General features: G+C 42.7%; 1 protein-coding gene across 1 annotated transcript in view; it reads left to right on the top strand.

Moving 5' to 3' along the window:
* LOC139374611 (thioredoxin-like) overlaps nt 1–23,014 on the top strand; it is a 56,364-nt gene that overhangs the window by 29,804 nt on the left and 3,546 nt on the right. The window contains exons 2-3 of the mRNA XM_071115639.1: nt 22,180–22,284; nt 22,831–22,890. Of these exons, the coding sequence (XP_070971740.1) occupies nt 22,180–22,284; nt 22,831–22,890 (165 nt within the window). The remainder of the gene's footprint in view (nt 1–22,179; nt 22,285–22,830; nt 22,891–23,014) is intronic.

Raw genomic sequence — 23,014 nt, 5'->3', positions numbered from 1 at the left:
TTAACGTGTTGACTCTCTCCTCTACCTAGTATAAGAACCAGAGACATGACTGTTAACGTGTTGACTCTCTCCTCTACCTAGTATAAGAACCAGAGACATGACTGTTAACGTGTTGACTCTCTCCTCTACCTAGTATAAGAACCAGAGACATGACTGTTAACGTGTTGACTCTCTCCTCTACCTAGTATAAGAACCACAGACATGACTGTTAACGTGTTGACTCTCTCCTCTACCTAGTATAAGAACCAGAGACAGGACTGTTAACGTGTTGACTCTACCTAGTATAAGAACCAGAGACAGGACTGTTAACGTGTTGACTCTCTCCTCTACCTAGTATAAGAACCAGAGACATGACTGTTAACGTGTTGACTCTCTCCTCTACCTAGTATAAGAACCAGAGACATGACTGTTAACGTGTTGACTCTCTCCTCTACCTAGTATAAGAACCAGAGACCTGACTGTTAACGTGTTGACTCTCTCCTCTACCTAGTATAAGAACCAGAGACAGGACTGTTAACGTGTTGACTCTCTCCTCTACCTAGTATAAGAACCAGAGACATGACTGTTAACGTGTTGACTCTCTCCTCTACCTAGTATAAGAACCAGAGACATGACTGTTAACGTGTTGACTCTCTCCTCTACCTAGTATAAGAACCAGAGACATGACTGTTAACGTGTTGACTCTCTCCTCTACCTAGTATAAGAACCAGAGACCTGACTGTTAACGTGTTGACTCTCTCCTCTACCTAGTATAAGAACCAGAGACATGACTGTTAACGTGTTGACTCTCTCCTCTACCTAGTATAAGAACCAGAGACATGACTGTTAACGTGTTGACTCTCTCCTCTACCTAGTATAAGAACCAGAGACATGACTGTTAACGTGTTGACTCTCTCCTCTACCTAGTATAAGAACCAGAGACATGACTGTTAACGTGTTGACTCTCTTCTACCTAGTATAAGAACCAGATACATTACTGTTAACGTGTTGGCTCTCTCCTCTACCTAGTATAAGAACCAGAGACATGACTGTTAACGTGTTGACTCTCTCCTCTACCTAGTATAAGAACCAGAGACAGGACTGTTAACGTGTTGACTCTCTCCTCTACCTAGTATAAGAACCAGAGACATGACTGTTAACGTGTTGACTCTCTCCTCTACCTAGTATAAGAACCAGAGACAGGACTGTTAACATGTTGACTCTACCTAGTATAAGAACCAGAGACATGACTGTTAACGTGTTGACTCTCTCCTCTACCTAGTATAAGAACCAGAGACATGACTGTTAACGTGTTGACTCTCTCCTCTACCTAGTATAAGAACCAGAGACATGACTGTTAACGTGTTGACTCTCTCCTCTACCTAGTATAAGAACCAGAGACAGGACTGTTAACGTGTTGACTCTCCTCTACCTAGTATAAGAACCAGAAACAGGACTGTTAACGTGTTGACTCTCTCCTCTACCTAGTATAAGAACCAGAGACAGGACTGTTAACGTGTTGACTCTCCTCTACCTAGTATAAGAACCAGAGACAGGACTGTTAACGTGTTGACTCTCTCCTCTACCTAGTATAAGAACCAGAGACAGGACTGTTAACGTGTTGACTCTCTCCTCTACCTAGTATAAGAACCAGAGACAGGACTGTTAACGTGTTGACTCTCTCCTCTACCTAGTATAAGAACCAGAGACATGACTGTTAACGTGTTGACTCTCTCCTCTACCTAGTATAAGAACCAGAGACATGACTGTTAACGTGTTGACTCTCTCCTCTACCTAGTATAAGAACCAGAGACATGACTGTTAACGTGTTGACTCTCTCCTCTACCTAGTATAAGAACCACAGACATGACTGTTAACGTGTTGACTCTCTCCTCTACCTAGTATAAGAACCAGAGACATGACTGTTAACATGTTGACTCTCTCCTCTACCTAGTATAAGAACCACAGACATGACTGTTAACGTGTTGACTCTCTCCTCTACCTAGTATAAGAACCAGAGACATGACTGTTAACATGTTGACTCTCTCCTCTACCTAGTATAAGAACCAGAGACATGACTGTTAACATGTTGACTCTCTCCTCTACCTAGTATAAGAACCACAGACATGACTGTTAACGTGTTGACTCTCTCCTCTACCTAGTATAAGAACCACAGACATGACTGTTAACGTGTTGACTCTCTCCTCTACCTAGTATAAGAACCAGAGACATGACTGTTAACATGTTGACTCTCACCTCTACCTAGTATAAGAACCAGAGAGATGACTGTTAACGTGTTGACTCTCTCCTCTACCTAGTATAAGAACCAGAGACATGACTGTTAACGTGTTGACTCTCTCCTCTAACTAGTATAAGAACCAGAGACATGACTGTTAACATGTTGACTCTCTCCTCTACCTAGTATAAGAACCACAGACATGACTGTTAACGTGTTGACTCTCTCCTCTACCTAGTATAAGAACCAGAGACATGACTGTTAACATGTTGACTCTCTCCTCTACCTAGTATAAGAACCAGAGACATGACTGTTAACATGTTGACTCTCTCCTCTACCTAGTATAAGAACCACAGACATGACTGTTAACGTGTTGACTCTCTCCTCTACCTAGTATAAGAACCACAGACATGACTGTTAACGTGTTGACTCTCTCCTCTACCTAGTATAAGAACCAGAGACATGACTGTTAACATGTTGACTCTCACCTCTACCTAGTATAAGAACCAGAGAGATGACTGTTAACGTGTTGACTCTCTCCTCTACCTAGTATAAGAACCAGAGACATGACTGTTAACGTGTTGACTCTCTCCTCTACCTAGTATAAGAACCAGGGACAGGACTGTTAACGTGTTGACTCTCTCCTCTACCTATTAAAAAACTAGAGACATGACTGTTAACGTGTTGACTCTCTCCTCTACCTAGTATAAGAACCAGAGACATGACTGTTAACGTGTTGACTCTCTCCTCTACCTAGTATAAGAACCAGAGACATGACTGTTAACGTGTTGACTCTCTCCTCTACCTAGTATAAGAACCAGAGACATGACTGTTAACGTGTTGACTCTCTCCTCTACCTAGTATAAGAACCAGAGACATGACTGTTAACGTGTTGACTCTCTCCTCTACCTAGTATAAGAACCAGAGACATGACTGTTAACGTGTTGACTCTCTCCTCTACCTAGTATAAGAACCATAGACATGACTGTTAACGTGTTGACTCTCTCCTCTACCTAGTATAAGAACCCGAGACATGACTGTTAACGTGTTGACTCTCTCCTCTACCTAGTATAAGAACCAGAGACATGACTGTTAACGTGTTGACTCTCTCCTCTACCTAGTATAAGAACCAGAGACATGACTGTTAACGTGTTGACTCTCTCCTCTACCTAGTATAAGAACCAGAGACATGACTGTTAACGTGTTGACTCTCTCCTCTACCTAGTATAAGAACCAGAGACATGACTGTTAACGTGTTGACTCTCTCCTCTACCTAGTATAAGAACCAGAGACATGACTGTTAACGGGTTGACTCTACCTAGTATAAGAACCAGAGACATGACTGTTAACGTGTTGACTCTACCTAGTATAAGAACCAGAGACATGACTGTTAACGTGTTGACTCTACCTAGTATAAGAACCAGAGACATGACTGTTAACGTGTTGACTCTCTCCTCTACCTAGTATAAGAACCAGAGACATGACTGTTAACGTGTTGACTCTCTCCTCTACCTAGTATAAGAACCAGAGACATGACTGTTAATGTGTTGACTCTCTCCTCTACCTAGTATAAGAACCAGAGACAGGACTGTTAACGTGTTGACTCTCTCCTCTACCTAGTATAAGAACCAGAGACAGGACTGTTAACGTGTTGACTCTCTCCTCTACCTAGTATAAGAACCAGAGACATGACTGTTAACGTGTTGACTCTCTCCTCTACCTAGTATAAGAACCAGAGACTTGACTGTTAATGTGTTGACTCTCTCCTCTACCTAGTATAAGAACCAGAGACATGACTGTTAACGTGTTGACTCTACCTAGTATAAGAACCAGAGACATGACTGTTAACGTGTTGACTCTCTCCTCTACCTAGTATAAGAACCAGAGACATGACTGTTAACGTGTTGACTCTCTCCTCTACCTAGTATAAGAACCAGAGACATGACTGTTAACGTGTTGACTCCTACCTAGTATAAGAACCAGAGACATGACTGTTAACGTGTTGACTCTACCTAGTATAAGAACCAGGGACAGGACTGTTAACGTGTTGACTCTCTCCTCTACCTAGTATAAGAACCAGAGACATGACTGTTAACGTGTTGACTCTCTCCTCTACCTAGTATAAGAACCAGAGACATGACTGTTAACGTGTTGACTCTCTCCTCTACCTAGTATAAGAACCAGAGACATGACTGTTAACGTGTTGACTCTCTCCTCTACCTAGTATAAGAACCAGAGACATGACTGTTAACGTGTTGACTCTCTCCTCTACCTAGTATAAGAACCAGAGACATGACTGTTAACGTGTTGACTCTCTCCTCTACCTAGTATAAGAACCAGAGACATGACTGTTAACGTGTTGACTCTCTCCTCTACCTAGTATAAGAACCAGAGACATGACTGTTAACGTGTTGACTCTCTCCTCTACCTAGTATAAGAACCAGAGACATGACTGTTAATGTGTTAATGTGTTGACTCTCTCCTCTACCTAGTATAAGAACCAGAGACAGGACTGTTAACGTGTTGACTCTCTCCTCTACCTAGTATAAGAACCAGAGACATGACTGTTAACGTGTTGACTCTCTCCTCTACCTAGTATAAGAACCAGAGACATGACTGTTAACGTGTTGACTCTCTCCTCTACCTAGTATAAGAACCAGAGACATGACTGTTAACGTGTTGACTCTCTCCTCTACCTAGTATAAGAACCAGAGACATGACTGTTAACGTGTTGACTCTCTCCTCTACCTAGTATAAGAACCAGAGACATGACTGTTAACGTGTTGACTCTCTCCTCTACCTAGTATAAGAACCAGAGACATGACTGTTAACGTGTTGACTCTCTCCTCTACCTAGTATAAGAACCAGAGACAGGACTGTTAATGTGTTAATGTGTTGACTCTCTCCTCTACCTAGTATAAGAACCAGAGACATGACTGTTAACGTGTTGACTCTCTCCTCTACCTAGTATAAGAACCAGAGACATGACTGTTAACGTGTTGACTCTCTCCTCTACCTAGTATAAGAACCAGAGACATGACTGTTAACGTGTTGACTCTCTCCTCTACCTAGTATAAGAACCAGAGACATGACTGTTAACGTGTTGACTCTCTCCTCTACCTAGTATAAGAACCAGAGACATGACTGTTAACGTGTTGACTCTCTCCTCTACCTAGTATAAGAACCAGAGACATGACTGTTAATGTGTTGACTCTCTCCTCTACCTAGTATAAGAACCAGAGACATGACTGTTAACATGTTGACTCTCTCCTCTACCTAGTATAAGAACCAGAGACAGGACTGTTAATGTGTTAATGTGTTGACTCTCTCCTCTACCTAGTATAAGAACCAGAGACAGGACTGTTAACGTGTTGACTCTCTCCTCTACCTAGTATAAGAACCAGAGACATGACTGTTAACGTGTTGACTCTACCTAGTATAAGAACCAGAGACATGACTGTTAACGTGTTGACTCTCTCCTCTACCTAGTATAAGAACCAGAGACATGACTGTTAACGTGTTGACTCTCTCCTCTACCTAGTATAAGAACCAGAGACATGACTGTTAATGTGTTGACTCTCTCCTCTACCTAGTATAAGAACCAGAGACAGGACTGTTAACGTGTTGACTCTCTCCTCTACCTAGTATAAGAACCAGAGACAGGACTGTTAACGTGTTGACTCTCTCCTCTACCTAGTATAAGAACCAGAGACATGACTGTTAACGTGTTGACTCTCTCCTCTACCTAGTATAAGAACCAGAGACTTGACTGTTAATGTGTTGACTCTCTCCTCTACCTAGTATAAGAACCAGAGACATGACTGTTAACGTGTTGACTCTACCTAGTATAAGAACCAGAGACATGACTGTTAACGTGTTGACTCTCTCCTCTACCTAGTATAAGAACCAGAGACATGACTGTTAACGTGTTGACTCTCTCCTCTACCTAGTATAAGAACCAGAGACATGACTGTTAACGTGTTGACTCCACCTAGTATAAGAACCAGAGACATGACTGTTAACGTGTTGACTCTACCTAGTATAAGAACCAGAGACATGACTGTTAACGTGTTGACTCTCTCCTCTACCTAGTATAAGAACCAGAGACATGACTGTTAACGTGTTGACTCTCTCCTCTACCTAGTATAAGAACCAGAGACATGACTGTTAACGTGTTGACTCTCTCCTCTACCTAGTATAAGAACCAGAGACATGACTGTTAACGTGTTGACTCTCTCCTCTACCTAGTATAAGAACCAGAGACATGACTGTTAATGTGTTGACTCTCTCCTCTACCTAGTATAAGAACCAGAGACATGACTGTTAACGTGTTGACTCTCTCCTCTACCTAGTATAAGAACCAGAGACATGACTGTTAACGTGTTGACTCTATCCTCTACCTAGTATAAGAACCAGAGACATGACTGTTAACGTGTTGACTCTCTCCTCTACCTAGTATAAGAACCAGAGACATGACTGTTAATGTGTTAATGTGTTGACTCTCTCCTCTACCTAGTATAAGAACCAGAGACAGGACTGTTAACGTGTTGACTCTCTCCTCTACCTAGTATAAGAACCAGAGACATGACTGTTAACGTGTTGACTCTCTCCTCTACCTAGTATAAGAACCAGAGACATGACTGTTAACGTGTTGACTCTCTCCTCTACCTAGTATAAGAACCAGAGACATGACTGTTAACGTGTTGACTCTCTCCTCTACCTAGTATAAGAACCAGAGACATGACTGTTAACGTGTTGACTCTCTCCTCTACCTAGTATAAGAACCAGAGACATGACTGTTAACGTGTTGACTCTCTCCTCTACCTAGTATAAGAACCAGAGACATGACTGTTAACGTGTTGACTCTCTCCTCTACCTAGTATAAGAACCAGAGACAGGACTGTTAATGTGTTAATGTGTTGACTCTCTCCTCTACCTAGTATAAGAACCAGAGACAGGACTGTTAACGTGTTGACTCTCTCCTCTACCTAGTATAAGAACCAGAGACATGACTGTTAACGTGTTGACTCTCTCCTCTACCTAGTATAAGAACCAGAGACATGACTGTTAACGTGTTGACTCTCTCCTCTACCTAGTATAAGAACCAGAGACATGACTGTTAACGTATTGACTCTCTCCTCTACCTAGTATAAGAACCAGAGACATGACTGTTAACGTGTTGACTCTCTCCTCTACCTAGTATAAGAACCAGAGACATGACTGTTAATGTGTTGACTCTCTCCTCTACCTAGTATAAGAACCAGAGACATGACTGTTAACATGTTGACTCTCTCCTCTACCTAGTATAAGAACCAGAGACAGGACTGTTAATGTGTTAATGTGTTGACTCTCTCCTCTACCTAGTATAAGAACCAGAGACAGGACTGTTAATGTGTTAATGTGTTGACTCTCTCCTCTACCTAGTATAAGAACCAGAGACAGGACTGTTAACGTGTTGACTCTCTCCTCTACCTAGTATAAGAACCAGAGACATGACTGTTAACGTGTTGACTCTCTCCTCTACCTAGTATAAGAACCAGAGACATGACTGTTAACGTGTTGACTCTCTCCTCTACCTAGTATAAGAACCAGAGACATGACTGTTAACGTGTTGACTCTCTCCTCTACCTAGTATAAGAACCAGAGACATGACTGTTAACGTGTTGACTCTCTCCTCTACCTAGTATAAGAACCAGAGACATGACTGTAAACGTGTTGACTCTCTCCTCTACCTAGTATAAGAACCAGAGACATGACTGTTAACGTGTTGACTCTCTCCTCTACCTAGTATAAGAACCAGAGACATGACTGTTAACGTGTTGACTCTCTCCTCTACCTAGTATAAGAACCAGAGACAGGACTGTTAACGTGTTGACTCTCTCCTCTACCTAGTATAAGAACCAGAGACATGACTGTTAACGTGTTGACTCTCTCCTCTACCTAGTATAAGAACCAGAGACAGGACTGTTAATGTGTTAATGTGTTGACTCTCTCCTCTACCTAGTATAAGAACCAGAGACATGACTGTTAACGTGTTGACTCTCTCCTCTACCTAGTATAAGAACCAGAGACATGACTGTTAACATGTTGACTCTCTCCTCTACCTAGTATAAGAACCAGAGACATGACTGTTAACATGTTGACTCCACCTAGTATAAGAACCAGAGACATGACTGTTAACGTGTTGACTCTACCTAGTATAAGAACCAGGGACATGACTGTTAATGTGTTGACTCTCTCCTCTACCTAGTATAAGAACCAGAGACATGACTGTTAACGTGTTGACTCTACCTAGTATAAGAACCAGAGACATGACTGTTAACGTGTTGACTCTCTCCTCTACCTAGTATAAGAACCAGAGACATGACTGTTAACGTGTTGACTCTCTCCTCTACCTAGTATAAGAACCAGAGACATGACTGTTAACGTGTTGACTCTCTCCTCTACCTAGTATAAGAACCAGAGACATGACTGTTAATGTGTTGACTCTCTCCTCTACCTAGTATAAGAACCAGAGACATGACTGTTAACATGTTGACTCTCTCCTCTACCTAGTATAAGAACCAGAGACAGGACTGTTAATGTGTTAATGTGTTGACTCTCTCCTCTACCTAGTATAAGAACCAGAGACAGGACTGTTAATGTGTTAATGTGTTGACTCTCTCCTCTACCTAGTATAAGAACCAGAGACAGGACTGTTAACGTGTTGACTCTCTCCTCTACCTAGTATAAGAACCACAGACATGACTGTTAACGTGTTGACTCTCTCCTCTACCTAGTATAAGAACCACAGACATGACTGTTAACGTGTTGACTCTCTCCTCTACCTAGTATAAGAACCAGAGACATGACTGTTAACATGTTGACTCTCACCTCTACCTAGTATAAGAACCAGAGAGATGACTGTTAACGTGTTGACTCTCTCCTCTACCTAGTATAAGAACCAGAGACATGACTGTTAACGTGTTGACTCTCTCCTCTAACTAGTATAAGAACCAGAGACATGACTGTTAACATGTTGACTCTCTCCTCTACCTAGTATAAGAACCACAGACATGACTGTTAACGTGTTGACTCTCTCCTCTACCTAGTATAAGAACCAGAGACATGACTGTTAACATGTTGACTCTCTCCTCTACCTAGTATAAGAACCAGAGACATGACTGTTAACATGTTGACTCTCTCCTCTACCTAGTATAAGAACCACAGACATGACTGTTAACGTGTTGACTCTCTCCTCTACCTAGTATAAGAACCACAGACATGACTGTTAACGTGTTGACTCTCTCCTCTACCTAGTATAAGAACCAGAGACATGACTGTTAACATGTTGACTCTCACCTCTACCTAGTATAAGAACCAGAGAGATGACTGTTAACGTGTTGACTCTCTCCTCTACCTAGTATAAGAACCAGAGACATGACTGTTAACGTGTTGACTCTCTCCTCTACCTAGTATAAGAACCAGGGACAGGACTGTTAACGTGTTGACTCTCTCCTCTACCTATTAAAAAACTAGAGACATGACTGTTAACGTGTTGACTCTCTCCTCTACCTAGTATAAGAACCAGAGACATGACTGTTAACGTGTTGACTCTCTCCTCTACCTAGTATAAGAACCAGAGACATGACTGTTAACGTGTTGACTCTCTCCTCTACCTAGTATAAGAACCAGAGACATGACTGTTAACGTGTTGACTCTCTCCTCTACCTAGTATAAGAACCAGAGACATGACTGTTAACGTGTTGACTCTCTCCTCTACCTAGTATAAGAACCAGAGACATGACTGTTAACGTGTTGACTCTCTCCTCTACCTAGTATAAGAACCATAGACATGACTGTTAACGTGTTGACTCTCTCCTCTACCTAGTATAAGAACCCGAGACATGACTGTTAACGTGTTGACTCTCTCCTCTACCTAGTATAAGAACCAGAGACATGACTGTTAACGTGTTGACTCTCTCCTCTACCTAGTATAAGAACCAGAGACATGACTGTTAACGTGTTGACTCTCTCCTCTACCTAGTATAAGAACCAGAGACATGACTGTTAACGTGTTGACTCTCTCCTCTACCTAGTATAAGAACCAGAGACATGACTGTTAACGTGTTGACTCTCTCCTCTACCTAGTATATACCAGAGACATGACTGTTAAGAGACATGACTGTTAACGGGTTGACTCTACCTAGTATAAGAACCAGAGACATGACTGTTAACGTGTTGACTCTACCTAGTATAAGAACCAGAGACATGACTGTTAACGTGTTGACTCTACCTAGTATAAGAACCAGAGACATGACTGTTAACGTGTTGACTCTCTCCTCTACCTAGTATAAGAACCAGAGACATGACTGTTAACGTGTTGACTCTCTCCTCTACCTAGTATAAGAACCAGAGACATGACTGTTAATGTGTTGACTCTCTCCTCTACCTAGTATAAGAACCAGAGACAGGACTGTTAACGTGTTGACTCTCTCCTCTACCTAGTATAAGAACCAGAGACAGGACTGTTAACGTGTTGACTCTCTCCTCTACCTAGTATAAGAACCAGAGACATGACTGTTAACGTGTTGACTCTCTCCTCTACCTAGTATAAGAACCAGAGACTTGACTGTTAATGTGTTGACTCTCTCCTCTACCTAGTATAAGAACCAGAGACATGACTGTTAACGTGTTGACTCTACCTAGTATAAGAACCAGAGACATGACTGTTAACGTGTTGACTCTCTCCTCTACCTAGTATAAGAACCAGAGACATGACTGTTAACGTGTTGACTCTCTCCTCTACCTAGTATAAGAACCAGAGACATGACTGTTAACGTGTTGACTCCACCTAGTATAAGAACCAGAGACATGACTGTTAACGTGTTGACTCTACCTAGTATAAGAACCAGGGACAGGACTGTTAACGTGTTGACTCTCTCCTCTACCTAGTATAAGAACCAGAGACATGACTGTTAACGTGTTGACTCTCTCCTCTACCTAGTATAAGAACCAGAGACATGACTGTTAACGTGTTGACTCTCTCCTCTACCTAGTATAAGAACCAGAGACATGACTGTTAATGTGTTAATGTGTTGACTCTCTCCTCTACCTAGTATAAGAACCAGAGACAGGACTGTTAACGTGTTGACTCTCTCCTCTACCTAGTATAAGAACCAGAGACATGACTGTTAACGTGTTGACTCTCTCCTCTACCTAGTATAAGAACCAGAGACATGACTGTTAACGTGTTGACTCTCTCCTCTACCTAGTATAAGAACCAGAGACATGACTGTTAACGTGTTGACTCTCTCCTCTACCTAGTATAAGAACCAGAGACATGACTGTTAACGTGTTGACTCTCTCCTCTACCTAGTATAAGAACCAGAGACATGACTGTTAACGTGTTGACTCTCTCCTCTACCTAGTATAAGAACCAGAGACATGACTGTTAACGTGTTGACTCTCTCCTCTACCTAGTATAAGAACCAGAGACAGGAATGTTAATGTGTTAATGTGTTGACTCTCTCCTCTACCTAGTATAAGAACCAGAGACATGACTGTTAACGTGTTGACTCTCTCCTCTACCTAGTATAAGAACCAGAGACATGACTGTTAACGTGTTGACTCTCTCCTCTACCTAGTATAAGAACCAGAGACATGACTGTTAACGTGTTGACTCTCTCCTCTACCTAGTATAAGAACCAGAGACATGACTGTTAACGTGTTGACTCTCTCCTCTACCTAGTATAAGAACCAGAGACATGACTGTTAACGTGTTGACTCTCTCCTCTACCTAGTATAAGAACCAGAGACATGACTGTTAATGTGTTGACTCTCTCCTCTACCTAGTATAAGAACCAGAGACATGACTGTTAACATGTTGACTCTCTCCTCTACCTAGTATAAGAACCAGAGACAGGACTGTTAATGTGTTAATGTGTTGACTCTCTCCTCTACCTAGTATAAGAACCAGAGACAGGACTGTTAACGTGTTGACTCTCTCCTCTACCTAGTATAAGAACCAGAGACATGACTGTTAACGTGTTGACTCTACCTAGTATAAGAACCAGAGACATGACTGTTAACGTGTTGACTCTCTCCTCTACCTAGTATAAGAACCAGAGACATGACTGTTAACGTGTTGACTCTCTCCTCTACCTAGTATAAGAACCAGAGACATGACTGTTAATGTGTTGACTCTCTCCTCTACCTAGTATAAGAACCAGAGACAGGACTGTTAACGTGTTGACTCTCTCCTCTACCTAGTATAAGAACCAGAGACAGGACTGTTAACGTGTTGACTCTCTCCTCTACCTAGTATAAGAACCAGAGACATGACTGTTAACGTGTTGACTCTCTCCTCTACCTAGTATAAGAACCAGAGACTTGACTGTTAATGTGTTGACTCTCTCCTCTACCTAGTATAAGAACCAGAGACATGACTGTTAACGTGTTGACTCTACCTAGTATAAGAACCAGAGACATGACTGTTAACGTGTTGACTCTCTCCTCTACCTAGTATAAGAACCAGAGACATGACTGTTAACGTGTTGACTCTCTCCTCTACCTAGTATAAGAACCAGAGACATGACTGTTAACGTGTTGACTCCACCTAGTATAAGAACCAGAGACATGACTGTTAACGTGTTGACTCTACCTAGTATAAGAACCAGGGACAGGACTGTTAACGTGTTGACTCTCTCCTCTACCTAGTATAAGAACCAGAGACATGACTGTTAACGTGTTGACTCTCTCCTCTACCTAGTATAAGAACCAGAGACATGACTGTTAACGTGTTGACTCTCTCCTCTACCTAGTATAAGAACCAGAGACATGACTGTTAACGTGTTGACTCTCTCCTCTACCTAGTATAAGAACCAGAGACATGACTGTTAATGTGTTGACTCTCTCCTCTACCTAGTATAAGAACCAGAGACATGACTGTTAACGTGTTGACTCTCTCCTCTACCTAGTATAAGAACCAGAGACATGACTGTTAACGTGTTGACTCTATCCTCTACCTAGTATAAGAACCAGAGACATGACTGTTAACGTGTTGACTCTCTCCTCTACCTAGTATAAGAACCAGAGACATGACTGTTAATGTGTTAATGTGTTGACTCTCTCCTCTACCTAGTATAAGAACCAGAGACAGGACTGTTAACGTGTTGACTCTCTCCTCTACCTAGTATAAGAACCAGAGACATGACTGTTAACGTGTTGACTCTCTCCTCTACCTAGTATAAGAACCAGAGACATGACTGTTAACGTGTTGACTCTCTCCTCTACCTAGTATAAGAACCAGAGACATGACTGTTAACGTGTTGACTCTCTCCTCTACCTAGTATAAGAACCAGAGACATGACTGTTAACGTGTTGACTCTCTCCTCTACCTAGTATAAGAACCAGAGACATGACTGTTAACGTGTTGACTCTCTCCTCTACCTAGTATAAGAACCAGAGACATGACTGTTAACGTGTTGACTCTCTCCTCTACCTAGTATAAGAACCAGAGACAGGACTGTTAATGTGTTAATGTGTTGACTCTCTCCTCTACCTAGTATAAGAACCAGAGACAGGACTGTTAACGTGTTGACTCTCTCCTCTACCTAGTATAAGAACCAGAGACATGACTGTTAACGTGTTGACTCTCTCCTCTACCTAGTATAAGAACCAGAGACATGACTGTTAACGTGTTGACTCTCTCCTCTACCTAGTATAAGAACCAGAGACATGACTGTTAACGTATTGACTCTCTCCTCTACCTAGTATAAGAACCAGAGACATGACTGTTAACGTGTTGACTCTCTCCTCTACCTAGTATAAGAACCAGAGACATGACTGTTAATGTGTTGACTCTCTCCTCTACCTAGTATAAGAACCAGAGACATGACTGTTAACATGTTGACTCTCTCCTCTACCTAGTATAAGAACCAGAGACAGGACTGTTAATGTGTTAATGTGTTGACTCTCTCCTCTACCTAGTATAAGAACCAGAGACAGGACTGTTAATGTGTTAATGTGTTGACTCTCTCCTCTACCTAGTATAAGAACCAGAGACAGGACTGTTAACGTGTTGACTCTCTCCTCTACCTAGTATAAGAACCAGAGACATGACTGTTAACGTGTTGACTCTCTCCTCTACCTAGTATAAGAACCAGAGACATGACTGTTAACGTGTTGACTCTCTCCTCTACCTAGTATAAGAACCAGAGACATGACTGTTAACGTGTTGACTCTCTCCTCTACCTAGTATAAGAACCAGAGACATGACTGTTAACGTGTTGACTCTCTCCTCTACCTAGTATAAGAACCAGAGACATGACTGTAAACGTGTTGACTCTCTCCTCTACCTAGTATAAGAACCAGAGACATGACTGTTAACGTGTTGACTCTCTCCTCTACCTAGTATAAGAACCAGAGACATGACTGTTAACGTGTTGACTCTCTCCTCTACCTAGTATAAGAACCAGAGACAGGACTGTTAACGTGTTGACTCTCTCCTCTACCTAGTATAAGAACCAGAGACATGACTGTTAACGTGTTGACTCTCTCCTCTACCTAGTATAAGAACCAGAGACAGGACTGTTAATGTGTTAATGTGTTGACTCTCTCCTCTACCTAGTATAAGAACCAGAGACATGACTGTTAACGTGTTGACTCTCTCCTCTACCTAGTATAAGAACCAGAGACATGACTGTTAACATGTTGACTCTCTCCTCTACCTAGTATAAGAACCAGAGACATGACTGTTAACATGTTGACTCCACCTAGTATAAGAACCAGAGACATGACTGTTAACGTGTTGACTCTACCTAGTATAAGAACCAGGGACATGACTGTTAATGTGTTGACTCTCTCCTCTACCTAGTATAAGAACCAGAGACATGACTGTTAACGTGTTGACTCTACCTAGTATAAGAACCAGAGACATGACTGTTAACGTGTTGACTCTCTCCTCTACCTAGTATAAGAACCAGAGACATGACTGTTAACGTGTTGACTCTCTCCTCTACCTAGTATAAGAACCAGAGACATGACTGTTAACGTGTTGACTCTCTCCTCTACCTAGTATAAGAACCAGAGACATGACTGTTAATGTGTTGACTCTCTCCTCTACCTAGTATAAGAACCAGAGACATGACTGTTAACATGTTGACTCTCTCCTCTACCTAGTATAAGAACCAGAGACAGGACTGTTAATGTGTTAATGTGTTGACTCTCTCCTCTACCTAGTATAAGAACCAGAGACAGGACTGTTAATGTGTTAATGTGTTGACTGTTAATGTGTTAATGTGTTGACTCTCTCCTCTACCTAGTATAAGAACCAGAGACAGGACTGTTAACGTGTTGACTCTCTCCTCTACCTAGTATAAGAACCAGAGACATGACTGTTAACGTGTTGACTCTCTCCTCTACCTAGTATAAGAACCATAGACATGACTGTTAACGTGTTGACTCTCTCCTCTACCTAGTATAAGAACCAGAGACATGACTGTTAACGTGTTGACTCTCTCCTCTACCTAGTATAAGAACCAGAGACATGACTGTTAACGTGTTGACTCTCTCCTCTACCTAGTATAAGAACCAGAGACATGACTGTTAACGTGTTGACTCTCTCCTCTACCTAGTATAAGAACCAGAGACATGACTGTTAACGTGTTGACTCTCTCCTCTACCTAGTATAAGAACAAGAGACATGACTGTTAACGTGTTGACTCTCTCCTCTACCTAGTATAAGAACCAGAGACATGACTGTTAACGTGTTGACTCTCTCCTCTACCTAGTATAAGAACCAGAGACATGACTGTTAACGTGTTGACTCTCTCCTCTACCTAGTATAAGAACCAGAGACATGACTGTTAACGTGTTGACTCTCTCCTCTACCTAGTATAAGAACCAGAGACAGGACTGTTAATGTGTTAATGTGTTGACTCTCTCCTCTACCTAGTATAAGAACCAGAGACATGACTGTTAACATGTTGACTCTCTCCTCTACCTAGTATAAGAACCAGAGACATGACTGTTAACATGTTGACTCTACCTAGTATAAGAACCAGAGGCATGACTGTTAACGTGTTGACTCTACCTTGTATAAGAACCAGAGACATGACTGTTAACGTGTTGACTCTCTCCTCTACCTAGTATAAGAACCAGAGACATGACTGTTAATGTGTTGACTCTCTCCTCTACCTAGTATAAGAACCAGAGACATGACTGTTAACATGTTGACTCTCTCCTCTACCTAGTATAAGAACCAGAGACAGGACTGTTAATGTGTTAATGTGTTGACTCTCTCCTCTACCTAGTATAAGAACCAGAGACAGGACTGTTAATGTGTTAATGTGTTGACTCTCTCCTCTACCTAGTATAAGAACCAGAGACAGGACTGTTAACGTGTTGACTCTCTCCGCTACCTAGTATAAGAACCAGAGACATGACTGTTAACGTGTTGACTCTCTCCTCTACCTAGTATAAGAACCATAGACATGACTGTTAACGTGTTGACTCTCCTCTACCTAGTATAAGAACCAGAGACATGACTGTTAACTACGTGTTCTCTCCTCTACCTAGTATAAGAACCAGAGACATGACTGTTAACGTGTTAACTGACTCTCTCCTCTACCTAGTATAAGAACCAGAGACATGACTGTTAACGTGTTGACTCTCTCCTCTACCTAGTATAAGAACCAGAGACATGACTGTTAACGTGTTGACTCTCTCCTCTACCTAGTATAAGAACCAGAGACATGACTGTTAACGTGTTGACTCTCTCCTCTACCTAGTATAAGAACCAGAGACATGACTGTTAACGTGTTGACTCTCTCCTCTACCTAGTATAAGAACCAGAGACATGACTGTTAACGTGTTGACTCTCTCCTCTACCTAGTATAAGAACCAGAGACATGACTGTTAACGTGTTGACTCTCTCCTCTACCTAGTATAAGAACCAGAGACAGGACTGTTAATGTGTTAATGTGTTGACTCTCTCCTCTACCTAGTATAAGAACCAGAGACATGACTGTTAACGTGTTGACTCTCTCCTCTACCTAGTATAAGAACCAGAGACATGACTGTTAACATGTTGACTCTCTCCTCTACCTAGTATAAGAACCAGAGACATGACTGTTAACATGTTGACTCTACCTAGTATAAGAACCAGAGACATGACTGTTAACGTGTTGACTCTACCTAGTATAAGAACCAGGGACAGGACTGTTAATGTGTTGACTCTCTCCTCTACCTAGTATAAGAACCAGAGACATGACTGTTAACATGTTGACTCTACCTAGTATAAGAACCAGAGACATGACTGTTAACGTGTTGGCTCTCTCCTCTACCTAGTATAAGAACCAGGGACAGGACTGTTAACGTGTTGACTCTCTCCTCTACCTAGTATAAGAACCAGAGACATGACTGTTAACGTGTTGACTCTACCTAGTATAAGAACCAGAGACATGACTGTTAACATGTTGACTCTCTCCTCTACCTAGTAAAAGAACCAGAGACATGACTATTAACGTGTTGACTCTCTCCTCTACCTAGTATAAGAACCAGAGACAGGACTGTTAACGTGTTGACTCTCCTCTACCTAGTATAAGAACCAGAGACATGACTGTTAACGTGTTGACTCTCTCCTCTACCTAGTATAAGAACCAGAGACATGACTGTTAACGTGTTGACTCTCTCCTCTACCTAGTATAAGAACCAGAGACATGACTGTTAACGTGTTGACTCTCTCCTCTACCTAGTATAAGAACCAGAGACATGACTGTTAACGTGTTGACTCTCTCCTCTACCTAGTATAAGAACCAGAGACATGACTGTTAACGTGTTGACTCTCTCCTCTACCTAGTATAAGAACCAGAGACATGACTGTTAACGTGTTGACTCTCTCCTCTGCCTAGTATAAGAACCAGAGACATTACTGTTAACGTGTTGATTCTCTCCTCTACCTAGTATAAGAACCAGAGACAGGACTGTTAACGTGTTGACTCTCTCCTCTACCTAGTATAAGAACCAGAGACAGGACTGTTAATGTGTTAATGTGTTGACTCTCTCCTCTACTAGTATAAGAACCAGAGACAGGACTGTTAATGTGTTAATGTGTTGACTCTCTCCTCTACCTAGTATAAGAACCAGAGACAGGACTGTTAACGTGTTGACTCTCTCCTCTACCTAGTATAAGAACCAGAGACATGACTGTTAACGTGTTGACTCTCTCCTCTACCTAGTATAAGAACCAGAGACTGTTAACATGTTGACTCTACCTAGTATAAGAACCAGAGACATGACTGTTAACGTGTTGACTCTCTCCTCTACCTAGTATAAGAACCAGAGACATGACTGTTAACATGTTGACTCTACCTAGTATAAGAACCAGAGACAGGACTGTTAACGTGTTGACTCTACCTAGTATAAGAACCAGAGACAGGACTGTTAACGTGTTGACTCTCTCCTCTACCTAGTATAAGAACCAGAGACAGGACTGTTAACATGTTGACTCTACCTAGTATAAGAACCAGAGACATGGCTGTTAACGTGTTGACTCTCTCCTCTACCTAGTATAAGAACCAGAGACATGACTGTTAACGTGTTGACTCTCTCCTCTACCTAGTATAAGAACCAGAGACAGGACTGTTAACGTGTTGACTCTCTCCTCTACCTAGTATAAGAACCAGAGACATGACTGTTAACGTGTTGACTCTATCCTCTACCTAGTATAAGAACCAGAGACATGACTGTTAACGTGTTGACTCTACCTAGTATAAGAACCAGAGACATGACTGTTAACGTGTTGACTCTACCTAGTATAAGAACCAGAGACATGACTGTTAACGTGTTGACTCTCTCCTCTACCTAGTATAAGAACCAGAGACTTGACTGTTAACGTGTTGACTCTCTCCTCTACCTAGTATAAGAACCAGAGGCATGACTGTTAACGTGTTGACTCTACCTAGTATAAGAACCAGAGACATGACTGTTAACGTGTTGACTCTCTCCTCTACCTAGTATAAGAACCAGAGACATGACTGTTAATGTGTTTACTCTATCCTCTACCTAGTATAAGAACCAGAGACATGACTGTTAACGTTTTGACTCTCTCCTCTACCTAGTATAAGAACCAGAGACATGACTGTTAACGTGTTGACTCTACCTAGTATAAGAACCAGAGACATGACTGTTAACGTGTTGACTCTCTCCTCTACCTAGTATAAGAACCAGAGACATGACTGTTAACGTGTTGACTCTCTCCTCTACCTAGTATAAGAACCAGAGACATGACTGTTAACGTGTTGACTCTCTCCTCTACCCAGTATAAGAACCAGAGACATGACTGTTAACATGTTGACTCTCTCCTCTACCTAGTATAAGAACCAGAGACATGGCTGTTAACGTGTTGACTCTCTCCTCTACCTAGTATAAGAACCAGAGACATTACTGTTAACGTGTTGACTCTACCTAGTATAAGAACCAGAGACATGACTGTTAACGTGTTGACTCTCTCCTCTACCTAGTATAAGAACCAGAGACATGACTGTTAACGTGTTGACTCTCTCCTCTACCTAGTATAAGAACCAGAGACATTACTGTTAACGTGTTGACTCTACCTATTATATCAACCAGAGACAGTAGACCCGCTATAACAGACCCGCTATAACAGACCCGCTATAACAGAACCAGTAGACCCGCTATAACAGACCCGCTATAACAGAACCACTAGACCCGCTATAACAGAACCTGTAGACCCTCTATAACAGAACCAGTAGACCCTCTATAACAGACCCGCTATAACAGAACCTGTAGACCCGCTATAACAGAACCAGTAGACCCGCTATTACAGAACCAGCAGACCCTCTATAACAGACCCGATATAACAGAACCAGTAGACCCGCTATAACAGACCCTCTATAACAGAACTATAGCGGGTCTGTTATAGCGGGTCTGTTATAGCGGGTCTACTGTCTCTGGTTGATATAATAGGTAGAGTCAACACGTTATAACACGCTATAACAGACCCGCTATAACAGACCCCCTATAATAGAACCAGTAGACCCGCTATAACAGACCCTCTATAACAGACCCGCTATAACAGACCGAGTAGACCCGCTATAACAGACCCGCTATAACAGACCCACTATAACAGACCGAGTAGACCCGCTATAACAGACCCGCTATAACAGAACCAGTAGACCCGCTATAACAGACCCGCTATAACAGACCGAGTAGACCCGCTATAACAGACCCGCTATAACAGAACCAGTAGACCCGTTATAACAGACCCGCTATAACAGACCCAGTAGACCCGCTATAACAGACCCGCTATAACAGAACCAGTAGACCCGCTATAACAGACCCGCTATTACAGACCCGCTATAACAGATCCAGTAGACCCACTATAACAGAACCAGTAGACCCGCTATAACAGACCCGCTATAACAGACCCCCTATAATAGAACCAGTAGACCCGCTATAACAGACCCTCTATAACAGACCCGCTATAACAGACCGAGTAGACCCGCTATAACAGACCCGCTATAACAGACCCACTATAACAGACCGAGTAGACCCGCTATAACAGACCCGCTATAACAGAACCAGTAGACCCGCTATAACAGACCCGCTATAACAGACCGAGTAGACCCGCTATAACAGACCCGCTATAACAGAACCAGTAGACCCGTTATAACAGACCCGCTATAACAGACCCAGTAGACCCGCTATAACAGACCCGCTATAACAGAACCAGTAGACCCGCTATAACAGACCCGCTATTACAGACCCGCTATAACAGATCCAGTAGACCCACTATAACAGAACCAGTAGACCCGCTATAACAGACCCGCTATAACAGACCCCCTATAATAGAACCAGTAGACCCGCTATAACAGACCCTCTATAACAGACCCGCTATAACAGACCGAGTAGACCCGCTATAACAGACCCGCTATAACAGACCCACTATAACAGACCGAGTAGACCCGCTATAACAGACCCGCTATAACAGAACCAGTAGACCCGCTATAACAGACCCGCTATAACAGACCGAGTAGACCCGCTATAACAGACCCGCTATAACAGAACCAGTAGACCCGTTATAACAGACCCGCTATAACAGACCCAGTAGACCCGCTATAACAGACCCGCTATAACAGAACCAGTAGACCCGCTATAACAGACCCGCTATTACAGACCCGCTATAACAGATCCAGTAGACCCACTATAACAGAACCAGTAGACCCGCTATAACAGACCCGCTATAACAGACCCCCTATAATAGAACCAGTAGACCCGCTATAACAGACCCTCTATAACAGACCCGCTATAACAGACCGAGTAGACCCGCTATAACAGACCCGCTATAACAGAACCAGTAGACCCGCTATAACAGACCCGCTATAACAGAACCAGTAGACCCTCTATAACAGAACCAGTAGACCCGCTATAACAGACCCTCTATAACAGAACCAGTGGACCCTCTATAACAGAACCAGTGGACCCGTTATAACACAACCAGTAGACCCTCTATAACAGAACCAGTAGACCCGCTATAACAGAGCCAGTAGACCCGCTATAACAGAACCAGTAGACCCACTATAACAGAACCAGTAGACCCGCTATAACAGACCCTCTATAACAGAACCAGTAGACCCGCTATAACAGAGCCAGTAGACCCGCTATAACAGAACCAGTAGACCCACTATAACAGAACCAGTAGACCCGCTATAACAGACCCTCTATAACAGAACCAGTAGACCCTCTATAACAGTGATTACACAAACACACCCCGACACACTTTCAGAGATCTGTTGGCAATAAAGGAAGTACAATACTAGTTATGGTGTGTTCTGACAGTGTGTGTGTGTGTGTGTGTGTGTGTGTGTGTGTGTGTCTGTGTGTGTGTGTGTGTGTGTGTGTCTGTGTGTGTGTGTGTGTGTGTGTGTGTATGTGTGTGTGTGTGTGTGTGTGTTTCCCAGGAGGGCTTCGACAAGGCCCTGGAGGAGGCAGGAGATAAGCTGGTGGTGGTGGACTTCACAGCCACGTGGTGCGGCCCCTGTCAGAGCATCGCTCCTTTCTTCAAGGTGACCTAATCCACCTTGTATTTAAATAGGAGATGCTTTACTGCACTTTCTACTGGGTGTTGGGGTGTTGGTCCGCTTTGAAATGGGATGTGGAGGAACGGGATGTGGAGTTAAAATGATCTGACCTCATTTCCCTCTTCTTCTCTAAATCCTCTTTTCTTCTCTCGATCCTCATCCTCTGTGTCTGTCTGTCTCTCTCTCTCTGTCTGTCTCTCTCTCTGTCTCTTTCTCTCTGTCTGTCTCTCTGTCTCTCTCTCTCTCTATCTCTCTGTCTCTCTCTCTCTGTCTCTCTGTCTCTCTCTATGTCTCTCTGTCTCTCTGTCTCTCTCTCTGTGTCTCTCTGTCTCTCTCTCTGTGTCTCTCTGTCTCTCTCTGTCTCTGTCTCTGTCTCTCTCTCTCTCTCTTTCTCTCTCTCTCTGTCTCTGTCTCTCTCTCTGTGTCTCTGTGTCTCTGTGTCTCTCTGTCTCTGTCTCTCTCTCTGTCTCTCTGTCTCTCTCTCTCTGTGTCTCTCTGTCTCTCTCTGTCTCTGTCTCTTTCTCTCTCCAGGGTCTGTCTGAGAATTATCAGAGTGTGGTCTTCCTGAAGGTTGACGTGGACGACGCACCGGTGAGCAACAGATCTGGGATCAGCCATCTGCCCATGATCACAGCCTTTATCCATACAGCAACATTATTAACAGATCTGGGATCAGCCATCTGCCCATGATCACAGCCTTTATCCATACAGCAAC

The sequence above is a fragment of the Oncorhynchus clarkii genome, chromosome 19 (genome assembly GCF_045791955.1).
Source record: "Oncorhynchus clarkii lewisi isolate Uvic-CL-2024 chromosome 19, UVic_Ocla_1.0, whole genome shotgun sequence".
NCBI lineage: Eukaryota > Metazoa > Chordata > Actinopteri > Salmoniformes > Salmonidae > Oncorhynchus > Oncorhynchus clarkii.
This window is presented reverse-complemented; position numbering and strand designations above follow the sequence as displayed.